Here is a 17,220-nt window from a genome sequence, read left to right as displayed (position 1 = left end):
CAAGGGCAGGACTGAAGACAGGCCGGGGATCTCCAGCCTGCAGCAGCCTGGAGCAGGTGACCCCACGGGCCCATCCAGGCAGCTAGCTATTCGCAGCCCCGGACGGTTTGCCTTCGGAGGGGGGGAATCATTCCAGAGCATCTTGGACCTGTCCATTTTGCTGCCCTATGACCCCGGGGGCTAACCGCTGCTGCCCAGTCATGGTGACGGTGAAGGTGCCGCGCAAAAGAAACCATCGCCACATTGCCCAGGTCACAGGGAATCGCAGCTACATCCAAATCACTGCCAATAATCCGGCCAGCCGGCAAGATACGATGACAATGAATGAGGTGTCAGATCATCTTTTACCCGGATGTTCCGCAGGGATGCTGGACTATTCCTTTCAGCAACACAACACCATCACTGTTTCGGCACTGATCAGGGATTAACTACTAGTAGCGCTCCCCGTGACTCAGGGCCAGCTGAGAGGCTTTTAACTAGCGAGAGACCGGCTAATCGATCCTCCTGGGGGATTTTGGCCTTGCAAGGCGCCGAGGCTGAAAGGACCAAGTGGCAGGGGGGCGCCATTGATGCCTGATGAGATGTTTGCCTGTGGCCATCCCTGACTAAGCTCCTGTGCTGCTAACTAACTACTTACACGAGGTGAGGTCAGCTCAGCTCAGCTTACCTGCCACAATCTGGGATCAGAGTCCCACCACCTGCCTGTCAGCCATCCTGCAGCTCGCGTTATTGGCTCTTCGGGGCGCCATCGCTCTGACAATTGCAACCATTGCAATACTTGAGTGGGACAATGGGTTCCTGCTGGTTTAGTTATGCAGAAGTTTCTCGGAGATTCTCTCTGCCATCGGATCTAAGCGTGGTCTATCTCCTCTTTTCCGCCATCGCGCCTCGTTACCCACCTGCGCACTAAGTGTTACATCTCCAGAGCTTTCGGGATCTAATCCAGCGACACTGGTTTGGCTGTACTTCGATGTCCGTAAAGCCGGGCACCTCGTGGCCCTGGAGACTCGGTTGCCGCTGTCTGCATTGATCTACAGTGTGACAAACAGGCAGCTCTTGACCATATCCACACGTGTCCAGGCTACCTCTACAACTCAACCTTAGCGCGAGACGACTTACATATTGAAGGAGAGAATATGCACGGAAGCAGGTCACTCACCTGCTATCGGGCAAGCTTCTGGAGTACAGTCGGCCGTTTTGGCTCTACCGGAACTTGGTTCGTAGCGGGGTTTTATTTAGGCTCGGGCCGCAAGGGCTCAATTCCCTCAACCCATATCGGATGAATTTTCCGCTCATTCGTATAGAGTCGTTTAAGTGCCGGGCCTCAGCGGCTCCGAGGTTTGGTAGAGGCCCGTGTCATTGCCTTGGCCTCACTTAAGAAATGCTTTCTAGCCACTGTCTCTTCGAAATTGCGGAACCCGTCTGGAGGCGCCTGGCATTCTAATTGATGCTATATAGGTCTGTCGCTAACTGATTCTTCTCCATTCAGAGTCCGGCCGTCACGTTCCACTGAACTCCGTATTCGTCCACAATCCACTGGCAGAATGACTCCCATTGCTCGTTCCAGGCTTGGATATATGTCGCTTTGGTCCCGGTACCGTGCTCACCGAGGTCGATATCCCGCAGCCAATCTCCATCGGACTGATCCTCAAAATTGGCCCATCGGAGACTATTCTGCGCGAGTGCTCCCTGCACAAAAGTGTTAGTCATGCCCAGAAAGAACAGAAAGTAATGACGGGATACTGACTAATCCGGCCAGGCCAAGGTTATCGAAAGCCTGAATGGTTTGATAGAAGTCATAGCTTAGTCCGGCGGCATCCTGGCCAAGGATGGCGGGATCATCGTTGCTTATTGCAGTGGGAATTCCATGCGCGATCATGGCTGGCAACGGGTGATGGAGAATATCGGTCGCCAAGCGGAGGACCTCATTTGAGATAGGACAAACTTCGACCATGATGGCGTTGTCGACGACCTCATCGATGAGCTTTGGGTGCTTATACAAGCTGAAGCCATGACCGACCCGGCGGGTGTTGAATAGAATTGCGTCAACAAGATTGAGATCGGTCGAATTGCCGTCCCCAAGTGTCTCTCCGGCATGGAAGAAAAAGGGGACCGTAAGGTTTAGCTCGTCTGTCTGTTCTCGGAACCAGAGCAGCTCCGGTGCCATGTCGGCAAGTGGACGCCCAAGGTCTTCTTGTCCCACCACATCATAGCCACTGAAGAGCTCGGGAAATTTGGTCTTTCGCTCAAGGGCAATCTTCATACCTGGTCCGGACATCTTAGCAAAGACAGCTTCTATATCAGCTCACATAGCATGAACGACCTACTCTTCGTAAGTGACGCACGATCCTTGCTCCTGGTGTCAGACCAGATGACTCGCGCGCCCCAGAAATCTTTCCCCTGATCACTGTTCTTGAAGTTGTCCAGCTCGTCGACCATTACCTGCCACCAGATGTCAAGATCTGGATCCACAACCTCCTCGCCCTCGTGCACCAGCTTACCGCTTGACCCTCCGGCGCGGATCTCAACCCAGTTGATGCCGTCGTCCTTCAAAGCCCCAAAGAGCCTCTGATAGAAAGTTCTCACAACAGGCTCATAGCTCAACATAGTGTCAGCCGGGCCGAAGCATGCTTGAAAGATTCGCCAGATTTCGTCAACGCCAAGCTCGTGACGGATTGACTCCTGTGGTGGAATCTCCAACTTGGACATGACAAAGTCTGTAAAGTTTGTCTCCCCTCCCGAGAAGGAGGATGCCGCATATTGGATAGGGAGTTGTGTGTTTGGTACATAGTCCACAGAGTCGATTGATGGGCCCGACGCAGCGATCGTGTGATTGACGTGCGCAAATGCGATAGTTGCGTTCGCCCATTCTGCCTCAGTCAGAACAGGTTGCGAGGCCGAGATAACCATTCCTTCAGTGTTCATTATGATGTCGAGGATGGTCTCGAACGGGAACATAGCGGAAAGGTGCGCATGCAGAAGGGCGCCTTTCGGCATGCGCTTGATGATATTCCACAGCTGCGTGGCAGGAATAAGTGGCTTAGCTTTCGGAAAGACCTCGCCCGCAAACCTCTCGGCTTCTTCATCCTCGGGTGTTCCAGCTACCCGCCAGTAATTTTCGGTCTCATACCGTCGGATAGCCTCGACAATGGTGTCTGCCTGCTGAGCAACCGGGGACAGATTCTGCCGGAAATCATGATCTGGTCGTGTCAGTCAGGATCCCACCATAAAAGAATTGAGCTATACTGACCCTGCCGCTGTCTCTTCTCCAACGTGATCATCGCAGAGCGAGACTGCATATGCCGCTCCACCGCACTGCTGTTAACATCCGGCTCTCCGTCAAAGGAAATCGCAGCAGACAGCAGAGAGAAGGGTAGCGTGGCTACCAGGCTCCCGAAAAGACGCATGATACAAGCTGCAGCCGATGGCTCAAAACAGGGAAGGTAACCCACGCTTCCCTCTCGGGGACTGAGCTCATCTGGCGCAACGGACCTATTTATGTGTTATAAGATGGATCAACCGGGCTGCACATACGGCATGCATATACAGACAGACCCTGTGGTGGTCCCGTGCATGCCAATAGTCAAGCCAGGCACTGGCCTCCTCAGCCGAGCTTCAAATTTGCAATAAACCAGCTCAAGTCCAAGCTATCAGGGCTTGGCCTGCGGGGCTTTGTCCGAAAGAGGGTGCGCTGTGATGGCGGGATCCACATTCTATCCGCTGTATAGCGGCCAAGAATGTTCCGGTCCGCCAATACGCAGGGGGGGGCTAGCTTATAACACTATCAATTCCCCTAGTAATGCAGCTGACATGTCTATCAGCTGGATTAGGTACACTGCAACTGACAACAGCTACATACAGCTATTCATGAGACCGGGATGAGCTTACGAAATCAAGGGATCCATCACCGGGTCCCGGCTTCCCCCTTCCCCGCATCCGCTGATCTGCACGAAATATGGACCCCCCCCCCCCCCCACATACAGGGGAATGAATCAGGGACAAGTCCCGCTACTACATACTCAAGTATGCTATAGTACAGTAAACATGAATCATGCAGACTTGTTTATGTACATGTCACCTTTCTTCAACATACCAGTGAGGTTGGCGGAGCACAGAATATCTTATCTCATTGCGCAAACAGATCCTCCTCATTCATAAAGAGTATACTGTACATAAGTAGCTAATACTGAACCGACCCATCCATCCAAGAGTTGACGTGGCTGGCAGGCTGGCAGGCTGGCTGGCTGGCTGGTCTTGGCATGAGGGGTGTAACACAGTCACTCCTGACTTGGAGCTTTAGCCAGTCAGCTTCGGCACATGCTCATGCGATGCACCAGTGTTTTTTTTTTTTTAATTTGGTTTGGTTCGCGACGCGGTGATGTGTTGATAAACACTGCTTGTTTTTAGCTAGTCCCTTACAGGCTAGGCTCTCTTGGCTGTTTGCCCCTGTTGATCATTCGTCAGATTAACTAGCTGGAGTCATTCTGTAGTGTCCCGGGTATATTCACCTCGAAAAGATATCTTGCTTTCTTCAAATAATGTCAATATACGGCACATACTCTTCTCTATGCATCAAGCTTGTCGATATTTATATTTATGCCCTTAGCGGTAAACTCATACTATGAGATCTCCAATACAATATCCTGGAACTGTCGAGGGTGAAATATATAGTTATATATATATATATATATGAAGGGTCCGCCTGACCCTGAGTCAGTAATTTCGTTGACAGGATAGCTAGCTTACCTACTTGAAAAATCTGGGCGGGGTTTTCGCATGCAGATTAGATGGGTTTCATCAGTCATGTTGGGGCTGCTGCAGCCACAGGTCTGCCTGGGAAACCGAAGCCAAGTCGTTTTGTGCATAGTCAGTTTTTCGTTGATGATTGCCGGAATCCCTGAGTTGGGGATAAGATTGGTGATGATGGAGTTATTAAGATATATGTAAAGGTAAGAGTGGTACCATCCGCTCGGGCGGACTGGCTGCAGAGGATGATAGGGCTGGGATGGACAATAGGCGTCGCTGCAATTCAGATTCCATGTTCTCCACCGGGGAAGCCTAGAGTCAGATAGATAGTAACATAAAGTCATCTGAGTCTCTTCGTTGATAGGAAAGGAAATCCTATCTCTGTCGCATAGGTAGTGTGGATCAATTGTTGACTTATCATGAGTAGTAGTAGTTGTTGTTGTTGGGCACAGAACACGCAGTGTAAGAGCACTCACTGCCAGTCCCATAGGTAGATAGGCCTTTTGCTCCCAGGACCACCGAGCCGGAGATCATTCAGTGCACGTTCAGGTTCTGCGATGAGCGCTCCAAGAGATTGTCCGGCGGCACCGGGGGCTGATTACCCGGAAAGATTCCGATGGCTGTGATGTGAGGCCCCCGCTCAGTCGAGAGTGAGACATACGATGATTAGTCTTAGCAATGTTACCTACCTGATGACGGAAGTCAATGCATGCGTGAAAAGGAGAGAGGTACCTCCCTAGTAAGTCAGTGTCCTTCCACCCATGCATGCATGCATGCATGGCCCATGGAACAGCGATTACTGGGGCCAGCCGGCCGGCCCGATTGATTGTCCATCAGCTGCCCAACGCATAGCATGGAAGACCGCGGTGCCCTGGTAAAAAGGTAAAAGAAACATGGCGTGGGAGCCATGAGCAGGACGATCAGTGACGTGACCACCGACCGCCAGCCGCCAGATTCGCTTGCGGAAATGACCGCGAGAGAGCGGACGGGGACGGACGGGGCTGCGGGGTACTATAAATCCGGGGTAAAGAAACCAACCCCCTCCCTCATTGACCCTGCCGTCCCAAAGCGAGGCTGTAAATTTCCCTTCCAAGGTTCAACCCGCTTTTTTTTTTTTAAAAAAAACTTATTGTTGTTTGTTACCTTTGTAATAGATTGACGGTGTAAGTTCGCTTAGGGGGCTCAGATTTCCTGTGCGTGCTCACTGCCCTCCATACCTACAGATGCTTCACCGCAAAGAGATGCTTCAGATATTATCAGTCAGTGCTAATTTCAAGGCCCACATCTCGGATATTATGACTGCAGAATAGTGTTCAGGGTCTTGGTTATTATCCAATATCTACCGAAATATTCATTTGTACCTGCAGATTTAAGAAGCAGGGCCAATCCTTGATATACTCGAATTATAACTTGCTATACCTAGGTATGTGATATGTATACCTAGATATTTGCTCCTTCCAACTTGGTAATGACTTTGCAGTACTGAGGTAGTATACTTGACGTTGTTGAGCAAATTTTAAACAATCGGGCTTTGCGGAGTACTACTTAGTCTAGACCGTCTCATCCGGGTTGCCTCATCGGGAATACCGGTACATTACTTACAACTTACAATCAAACCAAGCCGATTCTCGAAAGATGACCCATCATTAACAGACAGTCACTGGTCACCCAGGCCACTAGTTATTCAGGAAGTGCCATCCCTGCGTCCGAAGGTTGCTTACATCGAAGCCCACAGCGGAACCTCTCATACACACGTTCGTGTTGTGAGAAGCCCTGCTCTGCCCTCTGAGGGATGGTTGCATCCAGATAAGCAACATGCGCTATCTCTCACTGCCGGATCTGCGCCGTGCAACATTTTGATAGACACCATTCGCCAGCTCATAACAGGTTACGGTGGGGTGGCTGCATGTTGGCAGAGGGCCCGAGTCATCCCGCACTGCCTTTTGCGCCATCCTCACATATCCGTCCCTCATGGGTGGGTGTCTCCTTGAAAGAGTCCCCTCGAATCGGGTCGCAAGTTACGAGGGACTGAGTACCTAGAACCAGATGTGACGAGACGGATCTTAAGCCCCAAGGCAGGTCAGACGTGAGGTGAGATTTGCCGGCAGGTCACCCGAGAAAGCTCGAAGGAGCATAAAACATGAAGAGGGGTCCCCGGGGGCTGTAAGCATCGGCGTCCCGGTAAGGCTGTTGCTCAAGAGGACAGTGGCTGCGTGGCGTCTTCTGGGGGATAGAATTTGTTCTGATAGGTAGAATCCGTACGGAGTAGAAGCGAGAGAAGGCCAGACCATTAGTAATATTAGTGCGCCTGGCGCTCCTTACATTTGTTGGGAAATGGCGCACTGCAGGAAGCGGTACCTACCTAGACTGTGAAGATGGGACGATGCCGGCTGTTTACTTACTGTTAGCCTGCTCGGGGTGTAATTGCTTACCCGCGGACTGTCGCTTACCGGCAGTGCGCCTTGATTCTCCCTTGCTCACCATGCCCCACGCACAGTATCTAGGTATGCCTCTGGCCTGATCCTATGAGGAAATTCCGCCAACTCGATGTGCGATGTTTTTCGTCCTGTCTTATCGCCCGCCCAATTTTTTTCCCCCCCGAAACAGCTCAGATACCGCAGGTGGAGGATCGACTGGGTGGGTTTCAGTGTAAGCCTCAAAAAGAAAGCCATTGGGCGAGCCCGGCTAAATTGCCTCGGCGGGGTTTTCTGTCCCACCCCCTGCTGTTATGCATTGGTCATGCAGGATGACATTACAAACCCGACGACTACTAGTTAGTTAGATACTGGGTACTCCGACAAATAATTCAGGAATGCAAAGAAAGCATCAGCTGAGCTCGCTGAACTGGTTACACCAACACGCAGGTAACCATGGGCCAGGAGGTGTCGAGAAGGGCGATCAATAAATACCGCAATGGCGTTGGCCATTGAGTGGCAGCGGAATGGCCACGGCAAACCCCAAGCAAAGCTAAGCATTGCCAGGCCCTTGGGAAAAACTCCGAGACTCTGACACCCCCGATCGGACCATCCGCTCTTGGCCAGATCCTGGACTGCTGACTGAGCGACTGTTTGTTAGCCGCGGTGGGGATTCGCCGTGTCACGCGGCATATGACATCTTCCACGGTTCCGACCAGATGGCCTGACCGCTTCAGCTGGGTCAGGGGAAGGAAATTCTCTACCATTTACTACTCCGTACTGCCTACATCTATGGAATGGACCGTCACCAGTGGGGTGGAGGTAAGGCATGCATGCCCACATCCCTCCTACACACTAGGGCCGCGGGATGCATGGATGAACTGTCGACAAAGTAACACAGAGTGAGCCTCCCCCCCATGAGTTCATACTGCGTCTGCTGTTCTAACCTTAGTATAGCCGCCTCCCAATCAACCCCTTGAACCAACCCTCTCCCAAAAAGGACGGCTGTTAGTGGATGGGCACATCGGACAACATCCGTCGCCTTCTTCTTCGGAGAATGGATTCCAGCCCTCGATACCGAACTGGTATCAGCGTATTATTGGACATCCAGGACGCGGGGCTAGAAAGCCTGGGGTGCTTATTGCGGAGATAATGGAACCATGGTTGGCGTGCCCCAGGAGCCCCTGGCCAATCGACGGGCGCCCAACCACGACTAAACCCGACTAACCGGGACCCCGGCCGTCGGGGGGGTTGCCGCTAGTACGACACTGCGAAAAGGATGATAAGCATCGGGCCTAGCCATGTGGCGACTGGTGGAATATCGATGCCATTACGAGACGCATACGCCGTACTGTTGAGGGCCACCTCTCCGGTGAGACTGCGAGGTATCGCCTTTCCCTGCCGTACCCCGTGCTGGGCAGCCACCCGGCCGTCGGCATCGCTGCTCCCGTTCATCTACCTGTGGTCGCTCTTGTTTGCGGGACTACGGGCCACTGCTGGACGGTACCCCCGGCCAGGTCGGTCGGCAGCAGTCCGATGCCCAGAGGGGTGAAACAGCTGGCTGAAGGTCATCAGCCCATGTACACCTCCACAACCCCCCACGAGGGGTTGAGTACTTCTGGGGACTAGTGCCTGGGGACTTTTACTTTTCTACGAGCTGACCCCATGAAGAGGCAGAGGCCGCAGTCGCATTTTCTTTTTCAATCCTCTACCATCTGCTCTCCAGTGTCCCTCGTGCAAATCTCCAAGTCTCTTGGGCTGTAGGACACTGAGCATCATGCAGGGCCCAGCACTTCGTTACGCTCAAATCTTCTTGGTCGCCTGTCCCGCCTTTATCCTCTTCGGTTACAATCAATCTGGTGTTGGAGGTCTCGATGATTTCCCCTCGTGGGTCAAGATCTTCCCGGAGATCGACACAATAAACACAACTGGCAATCAGAAATCTCACAATGCCACCGTCCAAGGCGCCGTGGTAGCTTGCTACACAATTGGTGCGCTGTTCGGCTCCCTGATATGCATGATTGTTGGTGATATCCTCGGTCGTCGCCGCACGATCTTTTCAGGAGCAACCATTGCATTGGTTGGTCAAGCACTCGAATGTACTGCATACTCTCTGGCCCAGTTCGTGGTCGGGAGAGTGGTATTGGGTTTCGGTGTCGGCATGCTGAGTGCCACGGTGCCGGTCTGGCAGTCCGAGTGTTCCCCTGCTGCTCAAAGAGGACGAAACGTGGTGCTCACAGGCATGTTCATCGCCTTCGGCTTTGCTCTGACCCAGTGGGTCAACTTCGGGTTCTATCAGATTGAGTACTCTGCTGCTGCCTGGAGGGGCTCCCTTGCCATCCCGGCCTTGTTTTCTTTCATCATCATGGGCAGCATCTTCTTCCTCCCGGAGTCTCCTCGTTGGCTGGTCATGAAGAACAGGTCCGACCTAGCTCAGTCTACGCTTGCGCGTCTGAGAGGCAAAGGGATCGACTCGATTGAAATTGTCGCCGAGCTTCGCGGGTACGAGATCTCCCTGGAAGACTCCTCAAACAACAACCTGAGGCTGAAGGACATCTTCACCATGGGAGAGGAAAAGCTCCTATACCGGTTCCTGCTCTGCTTCACCCTGCAGTTCTTCCAGCAAATGAGCGGCGGTACCCTGATTTCAGTCTACATCCCCATGATCTTCGAGACGGACCTCGGACTGGGCGCCAGTCTGTCCAAGATCCTGGCTGCCTGTGCGCTGACGTGGAAATTCCTGTCCTGTTTCGTTGGCTTCGCTATCATCGACCGGATGGGACGGCGCAGCGCATTCATGGTCAGTGGCGGCGGCATGGCCATCTGCATGGTGGCGCTGGCAGTTTCCAACTCTTTCTCCAACAACCATACCGCCTCCATCATCTCGGCCCTGTTCATTTTCATCTACAATTTCTTCCTCCCCGTCGGCTTCCTCGGTGCCAACTTCCTGTACCCGGCTGAAGTTGCACCCGCCCGTCTTCGTGTCGCCATGCAAGCCATCTCCATTGCAAACCAATGGCTCTGGTACGTCCTTCCTCCTCCCCTCTTCCTCATCAATCCATCCCCGCTAACCCGTTCCCTTCCTTCCAGGATGTTCGTCGTCGCAATGATCACTCCCGTCGCCATCGACGACATCGGCTACCGATACTACATCGTGTACGCCGTCATCGCCGGCCTCATCCCTCCCGTCATCTACCTCTTCTACCCCGAAACCAAGGGCCGGTCCCTCGAAGAACTGGATGAGATCTTCCGCGACGCGCCCTCGATCTTCGCTGCCGTGTCCATGTCGAAAACCCTCCCTGTCGGAGACCGGACTGTGGAGCGGGTCTTGGAAGAGAAGGCCACCATCGAGGAAATAGAGTGAAGCGAAGCTGATGCATATATGTGTAAAGAATCAAGATTTCGACGATGTTTTATGATTTTCTGTTTTTAGGTGTTGGATGATAGATAGATATAAAGAGATAGAGATATACTACCTACTACCTATTACCTATTACCTACTACCTACTACCTACGAGGCCATTTGTGTGTCCTGGTTATGTTATGTCATGTTATGTTATAGATCGTGCAACATCAACAAGACTTCCTTGGCGATGATCATGAATCGCTGTCACGAGCGTACCAGAGCCAGCAACCATTCATTTCATTCCATTCCATTCCATAACAGCAACAGCAACAGCAACAGCAACCGCTACTTATAGCTAGGTAAAGCAAAGCAAGGCGAGAGAGACCCCCCCAGAGCCCCCTACCAGTTACAGAGTACCTACCTACTCTCAATCTTCAACAAGCCCCAATTCCCAGCCAGCAATCCCATCTCATCCCATCCCATAATACCTAATCTTCACCCAAAACCAAGCTTTCCCTTCAACCGCCTATCTTATGAAATAAGCAATTCCCACGACACGAACCAAGCAATCTTATAAATTAAGTAATCCCACAAACCAAGCAATCCCGCGACCCAAGGCGCACGCACAATCTAATTTCGTTTCCCGGCACAAAACACGATCGACGGCGCGCGAAAAGCTTAGCATCGGCTTACCCGACAGCCAGCTAACATAGCTTGCCTACCTACCTACCTACCTACCTTGCCTGGTTATCTGGGGTTTCACTTGTGCTTGTGTGGGTGGGTGGGTGGGTGTTCTGTAAATTGGGACATCGGATATAGCGTGCGTGCATGTGATGGATGGATGGATGGATGGATGGATGGATGGGGATCTGAAAATTGGGCGGATCTCAAAAGTATGCTCGAACCGGAGAGGGGGGGGGGGGGGGGGGGAACAAATATAAGTGCATAAAGGGGGTTTCTTTCTTATTGGGTTATTAATTCTTACAGGTTTTTGTTTTGTTTTGTTTTGTATTGTTTTCTTGGGTTTGGATGGCTGTTTCGGGTTCGGGTTCGGGTTCGGATTTTCTTCGGGCGGGATTTTCATTATCGAGGAAGGAAGACTAGATAGAGCAACAATTATATGTCTGTCTACCTTAACAATGTACCTGTTTGGTTGGATATCCGGGCCTAGATCCGGAAATTCGTTTATTCGGTGTACTACGTATCATCTTCAAGTCTGTTGCCTATCTCAAAACAACTGCATCCATCCGTAACTCCCATCTATACCCAGCATTATGATAGCCAACACAACCAGGCACCTAGTACCCACAGTTAGCGATCTATCTCTGCCTCATATGCAGTTCCAGGGACGAGTTTACCCTCTTTTCCATCTGTCAGCATCGAGTTGCAGGACACCCCATCATCGTACAATCAACCCTCACTTTAATTCTCATCCTCATCCTCCTCGTCATCATCGTCATCATTATCTGTGAGCGCCACCAAAATCCGCAGTCCCTCCTCCTCATCCTCTCGTTCCCAGGGTTTCAATCCAAAGGCAAGCATGAACTGAGTCCATCCGCCATAGCTCTTGACGATTTCGCGCTGGGGCGGGGTAAGAGGGGGCTCTGTATAGGATGTGTCTGTGGTTAGTACAGTGCTTATTTCATGGCAGTGTGTCCAGTGGCATAGCGTACGTAGACAGTCCATGCTAGACATTTTGGTAAACTTGATAAGTGTCACAGTTAGGTTGTTGTGGTTTTGGCTGCGTTAGTCGATAGACAGCGAAGATTGTGAGACCTTGGGGATTGAAGATTTCCAGGAATCCAGGGATAATGGAAGTAATTTAGTTCGACAAGATAAGTGTCAGTGTCAGTGTCAGTGTCAATCTCACTCTGAAATTCCCGCCCACGCCTTCCCCCCCCTCCCCCCCTCTCTTGCGTTGATTGGATGGTTAGGCTCCCCCGGGTGTCGGGTGTCTCAATCAAGCATTCACCTCATACTACGGTAGGTAGTAAATCAAGTCAACATGGTAAGTAAAAAGACCGAACAAAGCACATCCATTATTTCTGATATGGATTCTAACTGCTGGAGCCATATCCCGGCAATCACGATATCCAGATGCCATCATCCTGAAATAACCCTACCTGGATTATAACTAGACATCCGTCCCAAGCTTCTCTCCTGACAGACCAAACAGACCACTCGACTAAAAAGGTGTCCAGACACCTGAGTAGGCATGATACTGAATGATACTAGGTTTGACACCCCCCCCTCTTCTACTCATCATCATCATGCTCAAACGCAACCAGAATCCTCAACCCCTCCTCAGCATCCTCTTCATCCCAAGGCTTCAGCCCAAAACTATGCATGAACTGGGTCCATCCGCCATATCTCTTGACGATTTCGCGCTGGGGTGGGGTGAGGGGGGGCTCTGTACGTACAGTGTCAGCATGTGCATGTATATGTGTATGTGTAGGTGTGGGTAGTTGGTTCAAGTGCTTGTTTACTGCAATATGCAGTCTATTAGGTAGATAGATAACGTACGCAGACAGTCTGTGCTAGACATTTTCGAGGGTGGGAGAGGTGTCAGGGTTGGATTGTCGTGATGGGTAGAGAGATGTACTCCGTAGATGGATAGGAGTAGGATAGCTGGAGGTTTCGGCCAGGAATATTAATTGCGTACTGGTTGGGTTAGTTATGGATATACATATAAGCGCTTGCTACCGCCTCCTGTATCTGGTTAGGTTATTCGAAACTCTATCCAGATCTACCAGGTTCAGTTGGTAAGGTATGATGAGCTTGCCGACAAAAAGTATGGAGCTTCAATGGCTCATCCGCTCACCCTGTCTCGTGTCTCAGCGGTCGGCCGGTTTCGCTATAGGTTCATGTTAAGTTTGCCTGATTTCTGCCATGTTTCTATATCTATATAGTCTGCCTGCAGTACTGTAGAATCAGACTTCATTATTGTATCACAATTTTACAAGTTCCTAGCCATTACATTGTATTGATTGGAATGGGGGCTTGGCATGATAACGGAACAGTTGGTTTTTTGCCCCTTGGTTGACGTAACCCCGACGATCACCTGAATCAGCCCATATATGACCCCATATATGACTTCATGTATGCCTTGTTTCTGCCTGATTCTATGTCTATATAGCCCAGCTGCCTGCGCAGCAGTATCGTAGAATCAGACCTTTCTTATATCATCATTCTAGGAATTGATACATTGATTACCTGATCTGGTAACTGAACGTACATAGGTAGGTATCTAGTAAGTATACATAGTACTGTGGACTGTAGAGATGACGGGGCTTTCCCCACTGTTTCCAGAACAACTAATATAGTATATCATGTGTGTGGGGGGAGGGCGTAGATCGTGTTCCACATTTTCATGACATGCAACAGGGACAACAACCCATAACTACAACACAACATACCATTTACTAATGTCCATAAGGTTACTATATCAGACTGTAAATAAACGGTCCTCGATGTGATTCGATGAGATTGATAAGACTGGCTGTTATGACAATCCATTTCCATGATCTTGGTCTGTGTACAGGGACAACGGTCAATTAAAGGAATATGACAATGACATCATGGGTATACAGCGCCAAATCTATCGCAGTGGTGATTTTTTGTACTCGTCGGGGGAGAGAGAGTCCCAGTCACCAAATCAAATCAGAGAAAATCAAAAGAAAAAGAACTATTCGTCACAGTGCAACGCGATGGGTCTGATCTGTCTCTGTCTCACCGACCTATCGGTAACAGAGTCAGGGATCAAGAAACAAAAAAAAAAAAAAAAAAAAAAAAAAAACATTGCAGAGCTTAATAACAGGACGATTGAATGGACACGCTACTAGAAAAATAAGCAACACACCGGTCTATATTACCAAACCAAGACTAGAAAATTCCGTAAATCATGTCGCGTAGGAAAACATCAAATCAAATCAAACCAGGACGTTTGAATCAGGTCAGGGTGTAACCACCGTCAACGCGAAGATCGGTGCCCGTAACATAGCGGGAAGCATCACTGAGGAGGAAGGTCACAGCGCCCATCAGATCCTCGGGCGTGCCCATCTTGCCGGTGGGGATGAGCGAGATCCACTTGTCGCGAAGCTCGGGGTTCTCGTCTAGGATCTTGCGGGTGCTATAGCCATCATGTTAGTGGCCGCTTCCCAGCGTGCTTCATGCGTGCGGGACACTTACAGAGCGGTCAGCATGTATCCAGGGCTGATGCAGTTGACGCGGATATCGTAGCAAGCCCACTCGACGGCGAGGGATGCAGCCAGCTGGCGGATAGCTGCCTTGGAAGCGTTGTAGGGGCTCTGTGGTTGAGGGATGTTCACTATGGCACCGGACATGCTACCGATCATGACCATGCTGCCGGAAGCATTGCGCTCCATCAAGTGCTTCGCGACACCAGTCGCGAACAGGTATGTCCCGTCCACATTGACGCCCCACAGCTTCTTGATGCGATCATAGGGGTAGGAGATCGCATCAAAGTTCTCCGCGAAACCAGCGGAGGTGACGAGGTGGTCAATCTGGCCATGCTTTGCGATGACCTCTTCGATAGCTGCACTCACGGATTGTGGATTCGACACGTCGGCGTAGTGAGCGGTGACACTGGGTAGCCTGATATGTGATTAGCCGTCAATCCTTGAGATTCGCGATCAACTGACATACTGATCTGGCTCTAACCCCGGGTTTTCCTTCCTGAACTGCTCTACAAGCCCTTGGGCTTGTTCTTGGGCTTCCTCCTCTGTAGAACATTATTAGTCTTACTTGGCCAATTACGTGGATGATAGGGTAATGGCGTACTGTTTAGGTCGACAATAGCAAGATCGGATCCCGAGGCCACGATGCCCTGGGCCATCGCCAGACCCAACCCACGAGCACCCCCGGTCACAAGGGTGACCCTGTTCTCTAGAGAAAATTGAGCGAGGGTGCGCTTGAAGTGCATCCCACCACGGCCTTGCACGATCGGCGAACGGGGCATATGCGAGTCATCGGGGTATTCGATCTTAACCCTCTCGTCTGTCCGGGCGAAGCGGCCTTCTGTCTCGAGGGTGTCATCGGGAGCTTTGGTGGTGGCCGACAGGAACGGATCCTTCTTGACCTTTTCATTGTCATTATTGGCGCGAGAAGCGGTGGAGGAGAGGGAGCGGAAGAAGGTGTTCAGGGCCGGTCGCGCGGTAGATGCGGAGGATTGGGAGACTGCCTTCGCGGCTTGACGAGCGACCACGGATTTGAACATTTTGTATGCCGAAAGAGGGACGGCTATGGAACAACTATGAGATTGGAGTCAGTAGTGGAGAATGGCGACCACGGTAGCGATGGGGTGGAAGACGGGATGGACGGGACGCGCGGACATATGTACCTTATGTACTGCTTTGTGTCTGTATACAGTGGACCCGTGTGGGTGACAGAAAAGAGTTGGGGATCGCCTTTGCGTCGAGAAGGGGTGTAGAGGACTTATAACAGATTCGGGTTCTGGTCAGGACAATGCGTCCACACACGGCGGCAAACGGTGGGATCAACAGGAAATGGATCTGGGAATAGAACGCAGCTCCAGGGAGGTGAACACGGAGCTGGGAATGTGAGTGGTAGCGGTGAAAATGGGGACGCCAAGGGACAACAGCTGAGGGACTGGCTGGCTGCCAGAGAGGAATGGATTATCGCCCTCAATGGCGATGGATGCCCGCATCCCCGTCACATCCCAGTAGGAATATCCGTGGTCTGGACGGAGGATTTTTCTTTTTGTTCTTCCTTCATGGCCGCAGTGATGTAAGTTGTCTGGGCCAGGCCCCAACCGCCATGCAGCGATCAGACGGGATCTGCCTTCGGGTGGAGTCCCCAGCCAACGCCTGCCTGATTCTTCGCCCCCCCCCCGTGTGACTCTTCCACCTTCCACTCCATCATCGGACTCCTCAGATATCCGATGATGCATTCCTCCCTACCCTACCTCGCTTTGTCCCCTTACCCCGTATTATCAGCCATCGATTGCCCGATGGAATTGACTTCTCGACGCCGCGCCAACCACCCAAACTCTCCCCCGGCCCCAAACCATGGGTGCGATACGCTCTAACACCAACAGTAACCTGCACGTACTTTCAACATGCAGATGATCCCGAGGATGTGAGCCAATCCCTCATGTCAATTGCCCACTTACCTACCCACATATGTAAGTGTGTCGTAGTCCCCTGCACTCCAATATATACAATGTGTGTGTGTGTGTGGGTTTGACATGACTCCAACCGTAATCCGTATAGATGGTACAATACTTATCTACCCGGCCCGTCCACACTCCACAAAACGTCAAACCCACTAATCAAGATGGGGGTCCCACAGCCCAGGGAGCTGGGGTGGTAGCCTGAACCACTTTCCTCCGGGAGAGATGTGGGGCATCTCGGGTGGCATGGGGCGGGCTGCTTCCTGGATCCATCCAAATTGACTATCAAAATAAAGGTTTACTAACCCTTCATCACTCACTTGCACTCGCTGGCAGGCGCGGTTGTTTTGCCTCCAGAGGGCATGCCCATCCCAACATAATCTGTTTTGGGGATAGGCAAAAGTAAGAATGAGTGTGTGTTGTCCACATGACATGGCTTGAATTGAGCTTCGGTGGGCGTCGTCTTCTGCCCCGATTTGATGGGGATGAGGATGGGGCCATTCATTGCAGTTGATTCGTGTGCTTGGTATGACTCCATTCATTATTGGTCAAACCAATGGTCT

At 51.4% G+C, this 17,220-nt stretch overlaps 9 protein-coding genes across 9 annotated transcripts; 3 read left to right on the top strand and 6 right to left on the bottom strand.

The window, feature by feature from the left end:
• Positions 1-1,031: 1,031 nt before the first annotated feature.
• BO70DRAFT_80424 (adenosine deaminase family protein) lies at positions 1,032-3,551 on the bottom strand. The gene is made up of 4 exons (XM_025548736.1): positions 3,251-3,551; positions 2,328-3,200; positions 1,748-2,265; positions 1,032-1,689 (listed from the first exon to the last, which is right to left on the bottom strand). The coding sequence occupies exons 1-4, from the start codon at positions 3,405-3,407 to the stop codon at positions 1,486-1,488; spliced, it is 1,752 nt and encodes a 583-aa protein (XP_025403308.1). The 5' UTR covers positions 3,408-3,551; the 3' UTR covers positions 1,032-1,485.
• A 620-nt stretch (positions 3,552-4,171) lies between these two features.
• BO70DRAFT_80397 (uncharacterized protein) lies at positions 4,172-5,362 on the bottom strand. The gene is made up of 3 exons (XM_025548735.1): positions 4,747-5,362; positions 4,509-4,649; positions 4,172-4,446 (listed from the first exon to the last, which is right to left on the bottom strand). Exons 1-2 carry the CDS (start codon positions 5,232-5,234, stop codon positions 4,595-4,597), a joined length of 543 nt encoding a protein of 180 aa, XP_025403307.1. The 5' UTR covers positions 5,235-5,362; the 3' UTR covers positions 4,172-4,446; positions 4,509-4,594.
• Positions 5,363-7,165: 1,803 nt separating this feature from the next.
• On the top strand, positions 7,166-7,596 carry BO70DRAFT_80393 (uncharacterized protein). Its single transcript, XM_025548734.1, has one exon. The coding sequence runs from the start codon at positions 7,294-7,296 to the stop codon at positions 7,522-7,524; it is 231 nt and encodes a 76-aa protein (XP_025403306.1). The 5' UTR covers positions 7,166-7,293; the 3' UTR covers positions 7,525-7,596.
• A 710-nt stretch (positions 7,597-8,306) lies between these two features.
• On the top strand, positions 8,307-8,825 carry BO70DRAFT_80380 (uncharacterized protein). Its single transcript, XM_025548733.1, has one exon. The coding sequence runs from the start codon at positions 8,440-8,442 to the stop codon at positions 8,710-8,712; it is 273 nt and encodes a 90-aa protein (XP_025403305.1). The 5' UTR covers positions 8,307-8,439; the 3' UTR covers positions 8,713-8,825.
• A 112-nt stretch (positions 8,826-8,937) lies between these two features.
• BO70DRAFT_283350 (general substrate transporter) lies at positions 8,938-10,524 on the top strand (the record flags this gene model as incomplete). The annotated part of the gene is made up of 2 exons (XM_025539087.1): positions 8,938-10,184; positions 10,251-10,524. 2 exons carry the CDS (start codon positions 8,938-8,940, stop codon positions 10,522-10,524), a joined length of 1,521 nt encoding a protein of 506 aa, XP_025403304.1.
• A 1,230-nt stretch (positions 10,525-11,754) lies between these two features.
• BO70DRAFT_425794 (uncharacterized protein) lies at positions 11,755-12,369 on the bottom strand. The gene is made up of 2 exons (XM_025547716.1): positions 12,180-12,369; positions 11,755-12,110 (listed from the first exon to the last, which is right to left on the bottom strand). Exons 1-2 carry the CDS (start codon positions 12,199-12,201, stop codon positions 11,929-11,931), a joined length of 204 nt encoding a protein of 67 aa, XP_025403303.1. The 5' UTR covers positions 12,202-12,369; the 3' UTR covers positions 11,755-11,928.
• A 159-nt stretch (positions 12,370-12,528) lies between these two features.
• On the bottom strand, positions 12,529-13,092 carry BO70DRAFT_358325 (uncharacterized protein). Its single transcript, XM_025542263.1, has 2 exons — positions 13,030-13,092; positions 12,529-12,916 (listed from the first exon to the last, which is right to left on the bottom strand). Exons 1-2 carry the CDS (start codon positions 13,049-13,051, stop codon positions 12,762-12,764), a joined length of 177 nt encoding a protein of 58 aa, XP_025403302.1. The 5' UTR covers positions 13,052-13,092; the 3' UTR covers positions 12,529-12,761.
• A 597-nt stretch (positions 13,093-13,689) lies between these two features.
• BO70DRAFT_358324 (uncharacterized protein) lies at positions 13,690-14,199 on the bottom strand. Its single transcript, XM_025542262.1, has one exon. The coding sequence runs from the start codon at positions 14,026-14,028 to the stop codon at positions 13,834-13,836; it is 195 nt and encodes a 64-aa protein (XP_025403301.1). The 5' UTR covers positions 14,029-14,199; the 3' UTR covers positions 13,690-13,833.
• A 106-nt stretch (positions 14,200-14,305) lies between these two features.
• BO70DRAFT_358323 (putative D-arabinitol dehydrogenase ArbD) lies at positions 14,306-15,939 on the bottom strand. Its single transcript, XM_025542261.1, has 5 exons — positions 15,866-15,939; positions 15,307-15,776; positions 15,172-15,247; positions 14,695-15,120; positions 14,306-14,635 (listed from the first exon to the last, which is right to left on the bottom strand). The coding sequence occupies exons 2-5, from the start codon at positions 15,740-15,742 to the stop codon at positions 14,455-14,457; spliced, it is 1,119 nt and encodes a 372-aa protein (XP_025403300.1). The 5' UTR covers positions 15,743-15,776; positions 15,866-15,939; the 3' UTR covers positions 14,306-14,454.
• Positions 15,940-17,220: the final 1,281 nt, after the last annotated feature.

Source organism: Aspergillus heteromorphus, assembly GCF_003184545.1.
Source record: "Aspergillus heteromorphus CBS 117.55 chromosome Unknown BO70scaffold_2, whole genome shotgun sequence".
In the NCBI taxonomy this organism is placed as follows: Eukaryota; Fungi; Ascomycota; class Eurotiomycetes; order Eurotiales; family Aspergillaceae; genus Aspergillus; species Aspergillus heteromorphus.
This window is presented reverse-complemented; position numbering and strand designations above follow the sequence as displayed.

Excerpts from the sequence above, each read along its gene's own strand:
- BO70DRAFT_80424 (XM_025548736.1), bottom strand. The coding sequence starts at position 3,407 with ATGCGTCTTTTCGGGAGCCTGGTAGCCACGCTACCCTTCTCTCTGCTG. Across the intron at positions 2,266-2,327 it reads TCGTGCGTCACTTACGAAGA|GTATGAAGATTGCCCTTGAG; the intron begins GTAGGTCGTTCA and ends TGTCCGGACCAG. Across the intron at positions 1,690-1,747 it reads ACCTTGGCCTGGCCGGATTA|GGAGCACTCGCGCAGAATAG; the intron begins GTCAGTATCCCG and ends ACTTTTGTGCAG.
- BO70DRAFT_80397 (XM_025548735.1), bottom strand. The coding sequence starts at position 5,234 with ATGGGACTGGCAGTGAGTGCTCTTACACTGCGTGTTCTGTGCCCAACA. Across the intron at positions 4,650-4,746 it reads CGCCCAGATTTTTCAAGTAG|TTCCAGGATATTGTATTGGA; the intron begins GTAAGCTAGCTA and ends CACCCTCGACAG.
- BO70DRAFT_80393 (XM_025548734.1), top strand. The coding sequence starts at position 7,294 with ATGTGCGATGTTTTTCGTCCTGTCTTATCGCCCGCCCAATTTTTTTCC.
- BO70DRAFT_80380 (XM_025548733.1), top strand. The coding sequence starts at position 8,440 with ATGATAAGCATCGGGCCTAGCCATGTGGCGACTGGTGGAATATCGATG.
- BO70DRAFT_425794 (XM_025547716.1), bottom strand. The coding sequence starts at position 12,201 with ATGTCTAGCATGGACTGTCTAC. Across the intron at positions 12,111-12,179 it reads GTCTAGCATGGACTGTCTAC|AGCCCCCTCTTACCCCGCCC; the intron begins GTACGCTATGCC and ends CATCCTATACAG.
- BO70DRAFT_358325 (XM_025542263.1), bottom strand. The coding sequence starts at position 13,051 with ATGTCTAGCACAGACTGTCTGC. Across the intron at positions 12,917-13,029 it reads GTCTAGCACAGACTGTCTGC|AGCCCCCCCTCACCCCACCC; the intron begins GTACGTTATCTA and ends CTGTACGTACAG.
- BO70DRAFT_358324 (XM_025542262.1), bottom strand. The coding sequence starts at position 14,028 with ATGGAAATGGATTGTCATAACAGCCAGTCTTATCAATCTCATCGAATC.
- BO70DRAFT_358323 (XM_025542261.1), bottom strand. The coding sequence starts at position 15,742 with ATGTTCAAATCCGTGGTCGCTCGTCAAGCCGCGAAGGCAGTCTCCCAA. Across the intron at positions 15,248-15,306 it reads TGCTATTGTCGACCTAAACA|AGGAGGAAGCCCAAGAACAA; the intron begins GTACGCCATTAC and ends AATGTTCTACAG. Across the intron at positions 14,636-14,694 it reads GGATACATGCTGACCGCTCT|CACCCGCAAGATCCTAGACG; the intron begins GTAAGTGTCCCG and ends TGATGGCTATAG.